Genomic DNA, 18,667 nt, shown 5'->3' with positions numbered 1-18,667 from the left:
AAATACACCTTTATTTTGATAGCACACAAATAGTCAAACCAACTTTGTCAGACTGGTTAGGCTAAGCTATTTGGAAAGACATATACCTTTCTAAGTGTGATAAGTAAAAAAGTCTGGCTCACTACAGCTTTGTAAGGCAGAAAACCAGTCAATTGTTTCATTCAAGTAGTTTCCATATCATTCCACCCCGCTTTATGATAAACCATGGCTTTGGAGACAATGAAGGCGGTATGCAAATGAGGGATACTAGATGTACTTTGTGATTGGCTAGATTAAGAAATGGAGTAAGCCAATCAGAACATAGAATGGAGAAAGCCCGCTGAAACCATTCATGTTCCAATGCTTAAACCAAAGTTAGGGTCTGTTCTGGAGACCGCTTCCATCACCGCTCCTGTGGCTTTTGCCCAGATGTGGTGTGTAATCTTCAAGGAACTTTCAAGTCGGTCGGGGGGGACTGCGCATGTGCCTGGTAGCGGACGCGCTGGAATCATGGCTGTGGAAACACAATCCAAGCGCGCGCAACTGCGTTGTGAGGCGTTGAAAAGACAGCCAATCACAGCCTGACACGTAAAAGGCATTCGTTTTATCCAATCACTGCATTTCTTCTGCTATAAATAGGAGCTGTGTCATTTGTATTCTTCAGGTTCTTCCTTAAGAGCGTTCTTTTGAGCATCGGAAGCATGGCCCGCACGAAGCAGACGGCGCGCAAGTCCACGGGCGGTAAGGCCCCGCGCAAGCAGCTGGCCACCAAGGCGGCCCGCAAGAGCGCGCCGGCCACGGGCGGCGTGAAGAAGCCGCACCGCTACCGGCCCGGTACCGTGGCGCTGCGCGAGATCCGCCGCTACCAGAAGTCCACCGAGCTGCTGATCCGCAAGCTGCCGTTCCAGCGGCTGGTGCGCGAGATCGCGCAGGACTTCAAGACGGACCTGCGCTTCCAGAGCTCGGCCGTGATGGCGCTGCAGGAGGCGAGCGAGGCCTACCTGGTGGGGCTGTTCGAGGACACCAACCTGTGCGCCATCCACGCCAAGAGGGTCACCATCATGCCCAAGGACATCCAGCTGGCGCGCCGCATCCGCGGCGAGAGGGCCTGAGTGCTCATGGGGATGCTCAGATAAACCAAAGGCTCTTTTCAGAGCCACTCACGTATTCATGAAAGTGGCTGTAATGTAAAACTGCCATTCGGTTGGCTCTTGGAGGGCATGACGGGTAGGCTTGCAATGGTATTTTGTTAAGGCATGAGATCCCACTTAATGTCTTCCTTGCTAGGGGCAGGGAAACATTTCAGTGTTAACGATGTTAAAATATTTGTCTCTGAAAAGCGAATCCCTGGGGCTATTCAGAACAACACAAGTAAACATTAACGGGCTATTCGACCGGGTGATCACATTACTTCAGGCGTGGTGGCTAACACTCGGGAAGCTGAGGTAAGAGTACTGACGTCAAGGCCAGTCTGGTGCTACAGGAGTTCCAGGTCAGCCTAGGTGAATTGAGCTGCCTGGAAAATAGACTCAAGTAAGAACAAAGAGTTATACCTCACTCAAATTGCATTCACGCTGTTTTTTTTTTTTTTTTTTTTTTGGTGTTTCAAGTTAGGGTTTCACTTTAGCTCGGGGTGACCTGGAATTCACTATGGAGTCTCAGTCTGGTCTCGAACCTAAAGGCGATTCTCCTACCTCTGTCGCTCGAGTACTGAGATTAAAGGCGTGCGCCCCAGCGCCCGGAAAATACTATGGTTTAAAGAGAACAGCGTCTCTCATCCTATATTCCAAGCGTGGCAGGAGGGATGAAGGAGGAGCCTATGACGTCACCTCCCGTCCGGCGACTCTCCACCTCCCATGGGGGCGGAGAAAAGGGGAGGCTGTGATATAAAAGTGGGCTATTTCGCTGCTGTCTGTTCGTTTGCTATCCTAGCCATGTCTGGTCGTGGCAAGGGCGGGAAGGGCCTGGGCAAGGGCGGCGCCAAGCGGCACCGCAAGGTCCTGCGCGACAACATCCAGGGCATCACCAAGCCCGCCATCCGGCGCCTGGCCCGCCGCGGCGGCGTCAAGCGCATCTCGGGTCTCATCTACGAGGAGACCCGCGGCGTGCTGAAGGTCTTCCTGGAGAACGTGATCCGCGACGCCGTCACGTACACGGAGCACGCCAAGCGCAAGACGGTCACGGCCATGGACGTGGTGTACGCGCTCAAGCGCCAGGGCCGCACGCTCTACGGCTTCGGCGGCTGAGCACCCCGCGCCCTCTTCACCACCAGCAACAAAGGTCCTTTTCAGGGCCGCCCACTTTATCACAAAAAGTTGTATGTAATGCGTAACAAGATTATGTTAATACTCATGAAGTGCATATCAGAAGGTAAGACTACCAACACTTAACTTCCTCTAAAGCTCTCCCCCTCTCTGGAATAAAGAGGACAAGATGTTTAGAATGAGACTTACCTTGGTAGATCTTATGCACCCGCTTGCCCAGGACCTGTAGTGAGTTGGCCAGATTGATGAGTGGGAGGCAAGGTTGCTGATAATAGTGCTTGACTCCCTACCTGCCTTTAAGTCAAAACCGGGTTTTGTACCTGTGGAGATGGGTTTCTGCTTGGCTTGCAAGCATGGGGACCTGTGCTTATGTCCCTACGCCAAGTACAAGCTTGTCCCCGTCGTGAAGAAAATAAAAATGGGAATCGAGAGGGTACAGTGATGAAGTGCATTTGCTTGCAAAGTCTCACTGCCTGGGCTTGGTTCACCAATACCCACCTAAAGCCAGACACAGAAAATGGTACCTGCGTCTTAACAGTTCTTTCACATCCATATTACTTCTGTTTTAGGAAGCCCTTAAAACATCCATATTACTTCTGTCTTAGGAGGCCCTTAAAACGTCCATATTACTTCTGTCTTTCTCGTGTAAATAGGCTTTTAGGATATTTGTTTTTGTTTAGTCAGACTTAGGAATGTCTCTGCCCCAAGTATGTGTTCAAGCAGTTTATGTCCAGCCTGGACAAGAGTGGGACCTTGACCCTTTCTCTAGCCCAGGCTGACCTGGAATTCACTCCATAGTCTCAGGCTGGCTTCAATCTCAGAGATGCTTATCACTCTCCCAAATGCTAGGATTACAGGCGCGCACCAACATGCATGCCTGGTAACCTGACCTTGAAAAACAAAACAGGAACAGAAATTGATCCACCCCAGAAACAGCAGATCCGTGGAGAGAATGCAATGTGATAAGGGATGAGGTCTGAGTAGAAGCCTGATGTGGCATTACCTGGGACTTCCCTCCTGTTAGCACTGAAAGTCCTGGATCCTAAGAAAGTCCCTCAGCATTAGGCCATTTGTAGGCTGATACCAATGTTTTTTGTTTGCTTGTTTTGTTATTTAATGCCTATAGAAATCCACTGTTATCTCTGAGTAGAAAGCAGATATACTTTGGAAAAGGGATTACTCTTGCTGCCTTAATTAAGGAACATTAAGAAAGGCTGGAAGCTTTCCACTGTTATACTTTTATATTTTCACACTAGCATGGGCCCAACTGAAATCTCTTCTAAAGCCTGGACCCTGATTCTTGATGGATCACAGCTTAAATTATACCTTGACTACTGTTATTGTTAAGTCTGAGGTCAGAGGCCTGGTCTGGTGTCAGAGACCTTGAGTATGTGATAAGTAAGTTTTATTGAAAACAGCAAAAAAAAAAAAAAAAAAAAAAAAAAAGGTTAAATTGCAAACAGATGCCTGTAGCTGTGCTGTGGAGATAAAACAATGATTTTCAGTGCAGGTCAGAACCTGCAATACAAATCATGGCCTTGAAGCCATTTAAAAGACCATAGTGTCCTGACAAAAGACTGCACAGTACAGTGTAACCAGTACAAAAAACCTTAGGTATTCAGTACAGGATATAACTTTGTGGCTGGGGCTTCTTCTTTTTAAATTGAGGTAGGGTCTCACTCTAGTCCAGGCTCACCTGGAATTCACTCATGGTCATCCTCCTACCAGCCTCCCAAGTGCTGGTATTAAAGGCGTGCGCCACCACACCGGGCTCATGTGGCAGTGGCTTCTCAATTAAATTTCTTTACTATAGCCCTTCACAGTATTTTAAATCAGCTGTAGATTATTTGCAGTACTTAATACATTCAATGTAAATTTTATGTAGTTTTTCCATTGCATCACCTAGGGCCACTACCTTCCAACACCTCTCCCCTAACCCCCCCCTTCCTCCCCCCTCCCCCAGCGCCACAGTTTCACTGTGCTAAGGGTCAGAGGAGGATCTGACTTCTCCTTGTCTCTGCAGTACAATTTTCTTAAATCTTTTTTTTTTTTTTCATAAACAACCCAAGTCTCTATAAAGGAGTTCCACTTTCCTAGAATTGAGATTCCTGGGAGGACTAAACCTGAACCTGGCATTGCAGCTGGTTAGTTTAGCACCCCTAAACTTGGCCTTGAGGCTCACCTCATTTGCTTAGACCCATACAGACTTAAAACCTGGCCTTCCCCATTTCTGGGAAACCCACTCATGCCTCTTGGGCTTGGACTCCTTGTTCCTTCCTTCCTCCTCCTCCTTCTTCTTTTTAAGTTAGGGTCTTTCTAGTTTAGGCTTACTGAAACTCATTCCGTATTCCTAGGTTGACCTTGAACTCACAGGAATGCTCCTACCTCGGTCTCCAAAGTGGAATTAAAGGCGTGCACCACCACACCTGGTTCTTTTCTTAAATTCTCTCTGTAATCTAATAAAACCTATAACCCTTACACTATATTCTCACATCGTATGTGTGTACTGGCAGAGGAACCCCAATCCCTGTTTCAGTACTTCGGAAAAAAAAAATCCAGAAAGCCATCTGCCAGAGGTAGAATTCGCGGATATGAAATTCAGATAGAGGGAACAAGGTTGAGACCGAAGGCCTCTCCAACTTCATAATCTCTTGTCCCATGTCAGTCTCAGACTGAATATTTGAGTTCAAAGCCCCACCTCTCCAGACGTAGCCATTAGTATTTCTCCATAAGTATTAAACCAAAGACGCTAACTGGGATTTTTTGTTTTCTTTCAATTTGGCCTTTTCCTCGTTTCGTTTTTTTCTGGTACTGATTTGAACCTCAGCAAAACCCGAAAGGAAGGACTTCAGAGATGGGCTCTTACGTGCAGACAGACGGGGTCTCTGCAGGTTTGTTATCCTCCAGATAAGAACCACCTACCATTACAAGGAGCTTGGGGTTGGGCGACAGCTCAGCACTGAGATGCAAGCTTGCAAAACCTAACGGATTGGGATCAATGCCCAAGTATCCATATAAAGACAGATACACAAAGCGGGACGAGCCTAAGCAATTCATTTACACAAAGCGGCTCTGGCATGGCAATACATTGTCACCAACAAATGTCTAGATGAGTGGCCGTCTTAACAGGTAACTTAAGACACGACACAACCTTTCCACTAGAGGGTAATACCAACCTAGAGAAGACGTTTCTTTTAAAATAAAAAAAATGGACAATGGGACAAGGAGAACCTTCAGGAATCGACTCTCGACAGTTCCCTTTGTCAAAAAGGGCTCTTGTTAGACAAACACCAGAAAATACTATCCGCATAACATTCCTTGCATCAACATTCAAACTGTTACAGTAGCTCATTTTTACGAGGAAGTGGGCGGCCCTGAAAAGGGCCTTTGTTGGTGGTGGGGGAGGGCGCGGGGTCCTCAGCCGCCGAAGCCGTAGAGCGTGCGGCCCTGGCGCTTGAGCGCGTACACCACGTCCATGGCCGTGACCGTCTTGCGCTTGGCGTGCTCCGTGTACGTGACGGCGTCGCGGATCACGTTCTCCAGGAAGACCTTCAGCACGCCGCGGGTCTCCTCGTAGATGAGGCCCGAGATGCGCTTGACGCCGCCGCGGCGGGCCAGGCGCCGGATGGCGGGCTTGGTGATGCCCTGGATGTTGTCGCGCAGGACCTTGCGGTGCCGCTTGGCGCCGCCCTTGCCCAGGCCCTTCCCGCCTTTGCCACGACCAGACATGACAAGAGAGCACGTTCAAAATAGAACAAAGAACAAACCCGTGCCAGGAACAATTATATATGCTACCTTCGGACCTGTTTGAGAACTGAGAGCAAGGAAGGACGCAGAGACTGCCTGCCTTGCGCTCCGCCCATCGAGGGGCGGTGATTCAAGAACATAAAATGGAAAATGCTTCCCCGTTTTCACTTTAATCCCTTTCCATTCCACCCAGCTCTGACAATATGGCTGTAGGATTTTAACTTTTTTTCTTTGTCTGGGAACCCGGCGGTTTAAAAGTTAAAAACATTCTACCTTCATTAAAAGCATTCTACCTTCACATACTGGTTGAGTTCAGTGCAGTAAAGTATCAAATGCCAAAGGGGTACGTGTAATCAGTCCTTAAAAAGAAGTTAAGTCAGGCATGGGGCACACCTTTAGTCACACTGCCAGGAGACAGTTAGGAACCCTGTGAGAAATGCGTGCGACTATATTGAATCCTGTTCTAGCCTAAGATGGACTATCTTGAAACAAGAATAGTTCTAAATTCTATGTGAGAAAATACACAGCACAAACTACGGAAAAAACCATTAATCATTGCCGGGAATTGATGTCCTAATTCTGTGTAAACAAAGCTTACTAAGGCCTTGTCTGTACAATTCGGGTCACAGCCAACACAGATTTCTACATCGAAGTTATTGTCTACCGCTTTGGGTCTTCATTTCTTATTTTAGGACTTCGGTGCCATGTAACATTACAATGCGTTCACCTTACAGGAACATTATGAGCCAAGGGTTAATTAGTTAAAATTACTCTTCAAATAATAGCAAAAACGTAGCAGAAATAGAATCCCCATCTTAGTTTTCATTAAAGGTACATATAATGTTAGGATTTTCATCACAGCTTCTCTTAATGATACATGTGGGTGGCTCTGAAAAGAGCCTTTGGTTTATCTGAGCATCCCCATGAGCACTCAGGCCCTCTCGCCGCGGATGCGGCGCGCCAGCTGGATGTCCTTGGGCATGATGGTGACCCTCTTGGCGTGGATGGCGCACAGGTTGGTGTCCTCGAACAGCCCCACCAGGTAGGCCTCGCTCGCCTCCTGCAGCGCCATCACGGCCGAGCTCTGGAAGCGCAGGTCCGTCTTGAAGTCCTGCGCGATCTCGCGCACCAGCCGCTGGAACGGCAGCTTGCGGATCAGCAGCTCGGTGGACTTCTGGTAGCGGCGGATCTCGCGCAGCGCCACGGTGCCGGGCCGGTAGCGGTGCGGCTTCTTCACGCCGCCCGTGGCCGGCGCGCTCTTGCGGGCCGCCTTGGTGGCCAGCTGCTTGCGCGGGGCCTTGCCGCCCGTGGACTTGCGCGCCGTTTGCTTAGTACGAGCCATAGTAACGGAGGCAGAGTAGCTCACAAACTCCTGTGGTAAGATGCAAACCTACCGTCTTTTATACAGGCAGTCGGGCAGTGATTGGACCTGAGGGTATTCAAAATTTCCCGCGCTGCTTTCCGATTGGCTCAACACTATTCCTTCGGATTGGTGAATTCATCATCCTTTTAGCTCACCACCACCCCCCCCCCACAGCGTTTGGGGCTCAAAGTCTTAACCATTGCGTAGACGAAGACAAATGTACAGTAGCCTCAAAGGTCTATTTAAAACAAAATAACCACAAAAAGCAAAGTAGAAACCGGCAATAGGTTCTACATTAAAAGAAAAAAAGGGGAAGTGGGGAGTGGGGGGGGGGTCTTCTGACTCTCAAGAGATTACCTAATTGCGCAAGACGTTTCCATTTTAAATCTTACTGGCATCTGGATGGTTAACTTGGTGCTAATAATTTTATTGAATATAGTAGTTCTATGGCAACTGAAAATATTTTACAGTGGAAAACAATTCTAAATATTTGCGTGTCTGCGTACCAGGGTTTCTTGCTGCTGCAAATTAATCACCCTCTGGCAATACTAAGGTAGCTGGGGAAGATGGAAGCAGGCTTTGCAAGCAGGCACCAACAATTCTCTACGGGTGTCCTTGGATGATAATTTTTGATGAACTTTTTTTGAAGAGCTGAAAAGATTACTTAACGGATAAGGTGCATGCCTGCGAAGCCAAAGCACGCAGGTTCGACTCTCCAGTTTCCACATAAGCCAGATGAACGAAGTAGCTGAAAGCCCTGGCACACCCATTCTACCTGCTTCCATGTCTCAAATAAATATAAACACGGTAGCGCATGCCTTTAATTCTAGCATTAGGGAGGGTGGGGTAGGAGAATCACCATTAGCTGGACAGCCTGGAATATGGGTGTAGTAGCATGCACCTTTAATCCTAGCATTAGGGAGGCTGGTATAGGAGAATCATTAGGGGGAGTTCAGCCTGGGATAGACTGCCTCACAAACATTTGAGCCTGGCGTGGTGGTACACACCTTTAATCGCATAAATAGAATTGCTGTTAAGTCCAAAGCAAACCTAAAATGCTGTAAAGTTCTACCACAAATGCAAACTGTTAAGTATGCATTAAATACAAAACTGTTAAATTAACTATTCTGCAACTTTTAGTCTCATTTATGTTCCTTCAAGCTGAACATGAGCCACAATGAATTACAGGCTTTACAAACATCACTACAGTGCAGACTCCACACAATCGTGTTCAGACGTGCCTACTTTCAGCTTGTTAACTCCTACTATTGCGTGGCATTTATAGCTTCCTGCCACAAATGCCAAGACCTAGGGGTGTCTTGAATGCAGACGTACGCATGTACTTGTAAAAGCCCCTTTGGATTGACGTGTTTTACAAATGTCAGCCCCGTAACTGAACTGGTGGGTGGCTCTGAAAAGAGCCTTTGGTTTATCGTGGGTGGCGGAGCGGGTCTTACTTGCCCTTGGCCTTGTGGTGGCTCTCGGTCTTCTTGGGTAGCAGCACGGCCTGGATGTTGGGCAGCACGCCGCCCTGCGCGATCGTCACTTTGCCCAGCAGCTTGTTGAGCTCCTCGTCGTTGCGGATGGCCAGCTGCAGGTGGCGCGGGATGATGCGCGTCTTCTTGTTGTCGCGGGCCGCGTTGCCCGCCAGCTCCAGGATCTCGGCCGTCAGGTACTCGAGCACGGCCGCCAGGTACACCGGGGCGCCGGCGCCCACCCGCTCGGCGTAGTTGCCCTTGCGGAGCAGCCGGTGCACGCGGCCCACCGGGAACTGCAGGCCGGCCCGAGAGGAGCGCGTCTTGGCCTTGGCGCGCGCCTTGCCACCCTGCTTGCCGCGTCCAGACATTGCTGTTTCTAGGACGTGAAAGGACTACTGCAGGAAATGGAAGCTCAATTGTATAGCAAGACGGGAAAGACACGTATTTATACAGATGAGAGGTATTCTGTTTAGAGTACTCACATTGGCTAATATTATTTAGCCAATGAAAACTGAGAGTTTGAATACCTCATTTGCATATGAGGCTTCCCTGAGGTTTTTTTTGAACGTCGTCATTCTGATTTCAAAGTATGTTCGATTTGAGGAGACATCTTTCCAGCTCCCTGTTACTCCGTTTCCATAGATACTCTACTCTCATAGCTATAATAAATCATTTTCATCATTTTGAAACCTTTCTTTTAATATAGAAATAGACTGAGCTGTTCTGACTTTGGGTCATTGGTGATTATCCGGGGTGAAAATTTATGTTTTTTAAAATAATGGGCTCCCTGGGCGTGGTGGCACATGCCTTTAATTCCACTAGGAAGGCAGAAGTAGGAGGATCGCTGTGAGTTCGAGGCCCCCCTGAGGCTACATAGTAAATTCCAGGTCAGCATGGGCTCAAGTGAGACACTAGCTTCAAAAACAAACAACAACAACAAAAAAGTGATGAGCTCAAGGGCAGTTTCTGAGTGCATAATTTAGAAGGTATTCACATGGCAGACAGAATTTTAAATCTTGCATGGGAAAGGAGAAGGTGTCCAAATGATTTTTTATTTGGGCTCCACTCCCTGAAACCGGTATAAAGCACAAATACTGCGGGATCAGGACAGCGCAGTCAGTCACCTCATGAGCAGGGAGGGTAGCCTTCTAGTTCATGTTCTTGAAGGTGGTTGTGACCATGAATATATGAAGTTAATGGTGTGTTTATTTTAGAAATTATCAAAACAGACCATGGTAGTCACTTACCTTGCCCAAGGAATCTGAATTAATGGGAAAAGGACTCCAGCTGTGACAAGGGCCTAAACTGGAGAAGAACACAGCCACTCCCTATTGTGAACTTATACAACAAAGTTCAGCTTAGCGAGTACCTTAGGATTTGGTCTCACCTCCATTCGAACTTTATGTTTAGCTTGCTTTAATACAATGGGTAGCACAAGACAAAGTGTTCTTCTCACTATTGCCAAATGCAATCTTAGGCTCTGTGTTAACTGCTGCTTACTTGCAGCTGAAGAAGAGGGAAAATGCAAGGAGGAGAAGATTCCAAGAAAGTTTCTGTGTTTTCTAAAATCAACTGAAATTAACTCTCAGTTTTGCAAAATTATGACTGAACTTCTGAACTGTAAAACTATGATGTACAATCGTATGAATTTCTCTCATAAAAGGAGCCCTTGAAGTACAGCCTGGTGCTGCATTCAAGCTCCTAAGTTCTGGGTGGAGTCTCCAGCCAGCTGATAAAGAGTCCTTTCCCACTCTGTAATTTTGTCACTCTCACTCCGCAGATGTTGAGATAATTTCTAACCAAGACACTAAGGCTTAGCACAGAAACAATTATTAATGTCATTTTCCTTATCTTTTCTCTCTCTTCCCCTTTCTTTCTTCCTTCTATCCTTTTACTTCATTTCTTTTTTTAATTTGTTAAGCAATATTATTTATTTATTTATTTGTCATAGCAAATGAACTCCAGGTGCATGCAGTCTTCCCTGGGGGTCGTCACCTAACACAGCGTCCTGCCTGGGAGAAGACTTCCTCCCATCATTTTCCAGTGCCATTCACAGTCCTCCTTGAATCCTTTCTCACCTTGCTACCACACATGACGTGCTAGTTGTTTCCAAATGTTCCAGTCATTCCCCGCTCTACTTCCTGCTCTGATGTACTAGATGAGCTTCAAGGAGGGTACACATCCTACTCCAACTGGGGCCTGATAACATGAGTCTATGAAATAAAGTGACAGCAAATTAGCAAGGGAAAATGTACCCAAGTTTATGTAGAAGTATGGATGCATCTATCCCAGGAAAGAAATCGCATACTCGAAAACTCAGTGAGGAGCTGGAGAGATGCTTCAGTGGTTAAGGCAGTTGCCTGCAGAGCATATGAACTAGGTTCAATTTCCCAGTACCCACATGAAGTGAGATGCACAGATTGGAGCACACATCTGGAGTTCATTTGCAGTGGCTGGAAGACCTGGCGCACCCATTCTCTCTCCCTCTCTCTCCCTCTCTCTCTCTTTATCTCCCTACTTGCAAATCAATAAAATATATTCAAAAGAGAAAAGTTAGATAGCTTTACAAAATGCACACTGTGAAGTAAGAATTGTTTTCAAAATAAAATCAACTAGATTCAGTTGTCTAACAATGAAATGCACTTATAAAAACAAATGCTAGACTGTTCTTTAATTTAAAAATTAAGTGTCATTTATATAGTAGTATAGTAGTGTGTATAGACCTGCATGAGGAACAATTTCTCAAAGAAAAATCACCAAAGTGTTCTTGCTGATGGAGTTAGAATTGATTTTATATGCTAGGTAAGACAACATCATCTTTTTTCTCTTACCCAAATCCAGTTCATGTTTGGAAGTGCAAGGGATTTTGTGACAAGAGCTTTCAGAAGCCAAGAAGCAAAGAAGTAGGGAACCCTGTGCTATGTGAAGTTGTTGATGATGACTGACAGTTTAATGCTGGCACACAAGTGAACTTACCACAGCCTGAGCATGCTCTTTGCAAGTGAGTGCTATTACTCACTGAACCATCTCTCCAGCGTGTTCCTAGTCTTTAAGTCTTGAATGTTCAGAGCCAAGGATTCTTGGTTTTTCACTCTAGCCCAGACTGGCCGGAAATTCACTATATAGTCTCAGGGTAGCCTTAAGCTCACAGCGATCCTCCACCTTGATCCTCCACCTCAATCCTCCCAAGTTCTGGGACTAAAGGCATGCAAGACCAAGCCAGGTGGGATTCTTTGATCTCAGGAATAACAAGGCACTTCTGGGATGAGGGTTTCAAAGTCTCTTTCCAGACAGGGAATTTTTGATCCATTTTTTATGGCGAGCTGTGGAGTAGAGGGCTATGGAAAGACCAGAGTGGCCTGCTTCTGTTGTTCTCTCACATGTCAGGGTGTCATATATTGGCTTGGAGCTGTGGCAGAATTGCTACTTGGAGAGAGGCATCAAGAGTAACCCATGGAGCAGGGGTGTGAAAAAAGAAAAAAGTTCAGAGACATATAAAGAAAAGAGAGGTGGGTGCCACACGAATGACATATTAAAACGTCAGGAGAGCCTTGGCCCAGAGCTTTTGAGTGAATGTCTTTTCCCATCTCAGTAGCCAACTCTCACCCTGAAAGATGCAATTCCTTAATAAACTTAATTTCTTTACCATGTGTCCCTAGTGCAAATCTTTGTCACAGGACCAAAGAACCTGGAGAAGCCTCTCTGGGCCCCCACACCTGGCTCTGATATGTGCCTGTATAGGGTTGTAACCTTCTATTTGCTTACAGGTTACAGGGAAAGCTTCATCATGGCGGGAGAACCTGGCTCACTTCAGTGTACATCCACAGTAGAAAGAAAGGCAAAAGTCAAAACCAGAAAGTCAAACAGCCAGAGTACAAAAGATTCCGTACCCGACCCGTGTGACCCACCTGCTTCAGTCTAAGTAGGAAGCTTCATTAAAAACACCTAAGGTGAAGCCGGATGTGGTGGCACACGTCTTTAATCCCAGCACTTGGGATTTAGGTAGGAGGATGACCATGAGATCGAGGCCACCATTAAACTACATAGTGAATTCCAGGTCAGCCTGGGCTAGAGTGAAACCCTATCTCCAAAAACAAAAACAAACAAACAAACAAACAAACAAACAAAAAACCCTAAGGCTTGGCTGGAGAGATGGCTTAGAGGTTGGGGTACTTCCCTGCGAAGCCGAAGAACCCAGGTTGGATTCTCCAGGTCCCACATAAGCCAGATGCAGAAGGTGGTGTATGCATCTGAGTGACTGGAGGCCGTGGTGTGCCCATTCTCTCTCTGTCTCACTTTCCCTTTCTCTCTGTCTCAAATAAAATAAAACAATAAAATTTAAAAAAATACCTAGGGCTGGGCTGGAGAGATGGCTTAACCTTTAAGACAATCCATAGATCCCAGATGCACATGTGCAAAAGGTGGTGCATGTGTCTGTAGTTCAATTACAGTGGCTGGAATCCCTGGAGTGCCAATTCTCTTTCTCTCTCCCTCACAGGTTTTCCTAAAACAATTACAAAAATATAATACCTATGGCTAAGAGGAACAAATATTTTCATGAAACCCATCACAAACATCATGTCCTAAAACCAATCACTATATTAATTTTAAACTATTGGTAGTGGTTATCATGTATTTTAAGTAATGGGCAGGCATAATTTTTCAGCAAAGGCAAAATTTAAGAAAAAAACTATTTACATATATCTTTACACCCATTATTTTAAAATAAACGAATAACACAAACCAAAAAAAAAAAAAAATCCTCATAGTGAGAAATTATTTTTTGCAGCTAGATATTTACCATACCAGAAATGTGCTGTGTAACATGATCAAAGTCCTAAGTTTGTTCCCAGGGGAAAACAAAGTGTTTCTCATACAATCCCACCAGTCTTAATATGTGTAGGTTCAAAAATACCATGATTTTCAATTTGGGTTTTCAAATATATTCCAAATATTTCCCGTTGGAGAAAGTCTGCATTTTCTTCCTTCATCTAAACATAAATTTTTGGGCTGTCATTCACTACATAGGGTGTTCACAGCTAAGGAGTCTTTTCTCTGTTCATCAGGAAGCCAATAATCACACAACGGTCCCCACATCAGCCCCTCTCTCTACTCCTCGCCTCCTCCAACCCGTGACAATCCACCTCCCTCTAGACACCTTTTCTTCACTAATTCTTTTAACAATTTCTAACAGTTACCATAACCGTGTTATGTAGGAAAATCTCCCACGGGGGAACTCTCCCTTTCAGCGAAGAAAGTACACACGAGGGGAAAGGCGCAAAACTGAAACCCATTAACCCCATGTCTCAGCCACACTTCCGAATTTCGGGGGTGGAGAATTCATGAGTCAGTAATTAGGTTCACTAACAAGTTTAACTCTCTCTTGTCCTAGACTTGAACTAACAAACCTGAAGCTACAAAACCCAACCAAGCAAGGACCTCTGCCAGTGATAAACACCACTGGGAAACGCTGCTAAATTCACTCTCCAAAGCCCACACCACGTAGTTTGCCCATTAAGTACAAAGAACCCATCAGTAACATACTTTAAGAAATGGATTGAGCACATCAAAGAACCCTTACATTAAAACAGAATACAGGAAAACATTTGACAGTCAGGGAGCAGAGATAAATATCCTGGAAGATGTTAGACCTCAAATTACCTTAGAAACAAGACAGTTGCAACTCTCTTATGAGAAAGTGGGTGGCTCTGAAAAGAGCCTTTGTGTGTGGGCAGAGGAAGCGCTGGGGTGTTGCATCTACTTGGAGCTGGTGTACTTGGTGACGGCCTTGGTGCCCTCGGACACGGCGTGCTTGGCCAGCTCCCCGGGCAGCAGCAGGCGCACGGCCGTCTGGATCTCCCGCGACGTGATGGTCGAGCGCTTGTTGTAGTGCGCCAGGCGCGACGCCTCGCCCGCGATGCGCTCGAAGATGTCGTTCACGAACGAGTTCATGATGCCCATGGCCTTGGACGAGATGCCCGTGTCGGGGTGCACCTGCTTCAGCACCTTGTACACGTACACAGAGTAGCTCTCCTTGCGGCTGCGCTTGCGCTTCTTGCCGTCCTTCTTCTGCGCCTTAGTAATGGCTTTTTTTGATCCCTTCTTGGGAGCCGGAGCTGACTTGGAAGGTTCAGGCATCTTTCCCAACAAAGGAAGGAAAAATGCTACTGTACTATCAAAGAGAAGAGACAAAAGAAGCAAGTCTGGACACGTTCATTTATAGCGGTGTAATTCAAATGAAGGCTCCGGAACCTTCACTTCTGATTGGTAAATGATGAAAGGTTTATGTAAATGAGGAGCAGGGAACTCTTCTTTCTATTGGCTAGGAAACGAAGCATTTTGGTCCAATAGGATAAAGTTCCATCACAAGCCTGGACTGTCTATAAAATGAGTTCTAAAGTTTTGTGTTAGACACTTAGTTTGCTCACTTTGTGTTATAGCGTTATGTCTGGACGCGGCAAGCAAGGCGGTAAGGCGCGCGCCAAAGCCAAGACGCGCTCCTCTCGGGCCGGCCTGCAGTTCCCGGTGGGCCGCGTGCACCGGCTGCTCCGCAAGGGCAACTACGCCGAGCGGGTGGGCGCCGGCGCCCCGGTGTACCTGGCGGCCGTGCTCGAGTACCTGACGGCCGAGATCCTGGAGCTGGCGGGCAACGCGGCCCGCGACAACAAGAAGACGCGCATCATCCCGCGCCACCTGCAGCTGGCCATCCGCAACGACGAGGAGCTCAACAAGCTGCTGGGCAAAGTGACGATCGCGCAGGGCGGCGTGCTGCCCAACATCCAGGCCGTGCTGCTGCCCAAGAAGACCGAGAGCCACCACAAGGCCAAGGGCAAGTGAGAGCGAAGCCCGCCACCCACGCCCGCGATAAACCAAAAGGCTCTTTTAAGAGCCAACCACAGTTTCTCGTAAAGGGCTAAACATGAATTACCTTATTTGAGTAAAAAGAGGCTTATCAAGCATTTTATGAGATGATACTACATCCGGGTCAAAATCTACATACAGGTTGTTCAATTAAGTCAGAAGCACCCTGGAAAAGAGATCCACACGAGGCTAAAGACCTAGGGGCCACCCACAAGTTCAAAGGAAGGCTAGGAGCGTACCACGTGACTTTTACCTTTACAATAGCGGTTCTGAATGCAAAATGAAGCAATAGGTCTCAGGATAGCAGGGTCTTATGCAAACATCAAAACCTAAGAGCGAGGAATTTTGAATGAAAGTTTTTAAAAGGGGCTCCGGAAGCCCCACTTGTTTTGAGAAGGCTGACAATTTACCCTAGTCCAATAATGCAACCTTTGTTCTTGGGAATGAAAGAAAAGACTTTCTGGCTAATTGAAATTGAGGTCTTACAATAGCAATCAAATAGCAGTAAAGAGGTTAGGAATCTAAGGATTATGGACTCAATTTGCACGTAACTTCCAAACAGTAAGTGGTGACACAGGTTAGAAAACAAATGACTGATCCGCAAAAAAGATTAAGGCCACCACCTGGGAAGAAAATTGCCATGAGTTCAAGGACAACACTGGCTAAAGAAGAGTTCAGGTCAGCCTAGAGTGAGCCCCTGCTTAAAAAAAAAAAAAAAATAGCCGGACGTGGTGGCGCACACCTTTAATCACGTCACAAGAGAGGCAGAGATAGGAGGATCACCAAGAATTCAAGGCCGCCCTGAGACTACATAGTAAAATCCAGGTCAGCCTAGGTTAGAGTGAAACCCTACCTCAAAAAAAAAAAAAAAAGGCGAAAATGCAGCCATGCGTGATACCTAATTTAATTTTTGCACTCGGGTGTCAGACAGCAGGATTAATGCCATTTCCAAATCAGGTCACTCTACAAATTAGATAGATTGTACATCCAGGGAGGTTGTAGAGCAAGGCCAGGTCTCAAGCGAAATGAAACAACAAAAAGCGAATAAAACCTATCCAATCATATCTCAGATTACCGTCCCATTCGACCAATCACATGGACTACTCTTCTACCAATGATTTTGCACCGCGGGCTTTTCGAAAGTAACTAGGCCAATCAGAACGCTTCTAAGAGTATTTAAACGCAGCTCTGGCCTGTCTCCGCACACATCTGTGTTGTGTCCACTAACTGCTTGTGATGGCCCGCACGAAGCAGACAGCGCGCAAGTCCACGGGCGGCAAGGCCCCGCGCAAGCAGCTGGCCACCAAGGCGGCCCGCAAGAGCGCGCCGGCCACGGGCGGCGTGAAGAAGCCGCACCGCTACCGGCCCGGCACCGTGGCGCTGCGCGAGATCCGCCGCTACCAGAAGTCCACCGAGCTGCTGATCCGCAAGCTGCCGTTCCAGCGGCTGGTGCGCGAGATCGCGCAGGACTTCAAGACGGACCTGCGCTTCCAGAGCTCGGCTGTGATGGCGCTGCAGGAGGCGAGCGAGGCCTACCTGGTGGGGCTGTTCGAGGACACCAACCTGTGCGCCATCCACGCCAAGAGGGTCACCATCATGCCCAAGGACATCCAGCTGGCGCGCCGCATCCGCGGGGAGAGGGCTTAGACTTGAAAGAACATCACAATTGGACAAAAAAAAAGGCTCTTTTAAGAGCCACCCACTGCCTCCCATAAAAAGGTTGTAACACTCCGTATTCCCTATTGAGGAAATTTAAGTGCTTTACTTGGCTCAACATTAGGGCGTTACTCTGCCTCCCCTCGTCCCATCGGGTACACTGGCTTGTCCGTGCCCTAGGTTTAACGACCTTAAACGTTTACGTTACATCTCACAACAAAGGTTTTTATTTTTTTATGGGATTGTTTTGATTCTTGGGGTAGGCCCTCACCTAGATCAACCTGACCTGGAATTCACTATGTGGTCTCAGCCTGTCCTAAAATTCACTGCGTTGAGTTGTCTCTCAATTGCTGGGAAAGTCCTGTGCCACCCCACCTGGCTCTTAGGTCTTTTGCACCTTTTTGGTAGTTCAAGGTTAGTCTAGACTGGCATGGAATTGACTAGTCTTAGGTTGCCCTATTATCTCACCACAGTCCTATCTCTGCCCTCTGAATGTTAGGATTGAAGGCATGAGTCACCATTCTCAGCTACTCCTTGATTTTCAACAAGTACAAAACATGAGCTAGGACTGGAGAAATGGCTTAGCAGTTAAGGCATTTGCCCGCGAAGCCAAAGGACCAGGTTTAATTCCCCAGGACCCAGGTAAGCTAGATGCACAAGGGGGGGGCTCATGCTTCTGGAGTTTGCAAACAAACGAATAGCCTAGTGTGCCCTTTCTCAATGTGTCTCCTCTCTGCTTGCAAATAGATAAATTTTTAAAAATGGACTAATTTGTTTTTCTAGTTTCACCAAATTAAAAAAAAATGTTACTATTAACTAGATCAAGATTTTCAGGAGCCAAAAGCTTTTTCAATTTGGCCTTATATAAGCTACAAAACACTACTACAAATACAAAGCTAGGTAGACAGCGACTATTATTTTACATTAATTAGTAAATACATTGGGGAAATAAAATTAACAGTCTAATTTTGTAAAACTAGAAGCTTCAGCCTGCTTCAAAACTCACTTGTGTTGTCAAAGTAGCTTTTAGGGTTGTTTTTGTATTTGAAGAATCTCTGGCATAATGGAACACACCTATAATTCCAGCCTTCAGAAGGCCAAGGTGGGAGGATCCCTGTAAATTCTATTTGAAGGAAGAAAGGAGTCCCATTCCCAACCCTATTTTTTATGCTACCTGTGATCTATTTGAAATAATTTTTATGTTATTTTAATTGTTGGTTTGTTTGTAGTGGGGGGGGGGGCAAGGTATGAGATAAGATTGTGTTGTGTTTGGTTTTCAAATCAAGAAATTCCTTCCTGTGCTTCCCAAATGCTAGTAT

At 46.6% G+C, this 18,667-nt stretch overlaps 7 protein-coding genes across 7 annotated transcripts; 3 read left to right on the top strand and 4 right to left on the bottom strand.

Moving 5' to 3' along the window:
* Window positions 1-680: 680 nt before the first annotated feature.
* On the top strand, window positions 681-17,394 carry LOC101593758 (histone H3). The gene is made up of 2 exons (XM_045132202.1): window positions 681-1,084; window positions 17,333-17,394. The coding sequence occupies exons 1-2, from the start codon at window positions 681-683 to the stop codon at window positions 17,337-17,339; spliced, it is 411 nt and encodes a 136-aa protein (XP_044988137.1). The 3' UTR covers window positions 17,340-17,394.
* Window positions 1,914-2,240, top strand: LOC123454104 (histone H4). Its single transcript, XM_045132232.1, has one exon. The coding sequence runs from the start codon at window positions 1,914-1,916 to the stop codon at window positions 2,223-2,225; it is 312 nt and encodes a 103-aa protein (XP_044988167.1). The 3' UTR covers window positions 2,226-2,240.
* Window positions 5,632-6,080, bottom strand: LOC101594050 (histone H4). Its single transcript, XM_004670839.3, has one exon. The coding sequence runs from the start codon at window positions 5,970-5,972 to the stop codon at window positions 5,661-5,663; it is 312 nt and encodes a 103-aa protein (XP_004670896.1). The 5' UTR covers window positions 5,973-6,080; the 3' UTR covers window positions 5,632-5,660.
* Window positions 6,874-7,554, bottom strand: LOC123454084 (histone H3). Its single transcript, XM_045132204.1, has one exon. It carries the CDS (start codon window positions 7,330-7,332, stop codon window positions 6,922-6,924), a length of 411 nt encoding a protein of 136 aa, XP_044988139.1. The 5' UTR covers window positions 7,333-7,554; the 3' UTR covers window positions 6,874-6,921.
* Window positions 8,807-9,199, bottom strand: LOC101593466 (histone H2A type 1). Its single transcript, XM_004670837.3, has one exon. It carries the CDS (start codon window positions 9,197-9,199, stop codon window positions 8,807-8,809), a length of 393 nt encoding a protein of 130 aa, XP_004670894.1.
* Window positions 13,672-14,998, bottom strand: LOC123454100 (histone H2B type 1-B). Its single transcript, XM_045132225.1, has one exon. The coding sequence runs from the start codon at window positions 14,967-14,969 to the stop codon at window positions 14,589-14,591; it is 381 nt and encodes a 126-aa protein (XP_044988160.1). The 5' UTR covers window positions 14,970-14,998; the 3' UTR covers window positions 13,672-14,588.
* On the top strand, window positions 15,276-15,668 carry LOC123454092 (histone H2A type 1). The gene has a single exon (XM_045132216.1). The coding sequence runs from the start codon at window positions 15,276-15,278 to the stop codon at window positions 15,666-15,668; it is 393 nt and encodes a 130-aa protein (XP_044988151.1).
* Window positions 17,395-18,667: the final 1,273 nt, after the last annotated feature.

This window comes from Jaculus jaculus, chromosome 13, assembly GCF_020740685.1.
Source record: "Jaculus jaculus isolate mJacJac1 chromosome 13, mJacJac1.mat.Y.cur, whole genome shotgun sequence".
Classification (NCBI taxonomy): domain Eukaryota; kingdom Metazoa; phylum Chordata; class Mammalia; order Rodentia; family Dipodidae; genus Jaculus; species Jaculus jaculus.
The sequence above is the reverse complement of the archived record's forward strand: the minus strand, read 5'-3'. Positions and strand labels throughout refer to the sequence as shown.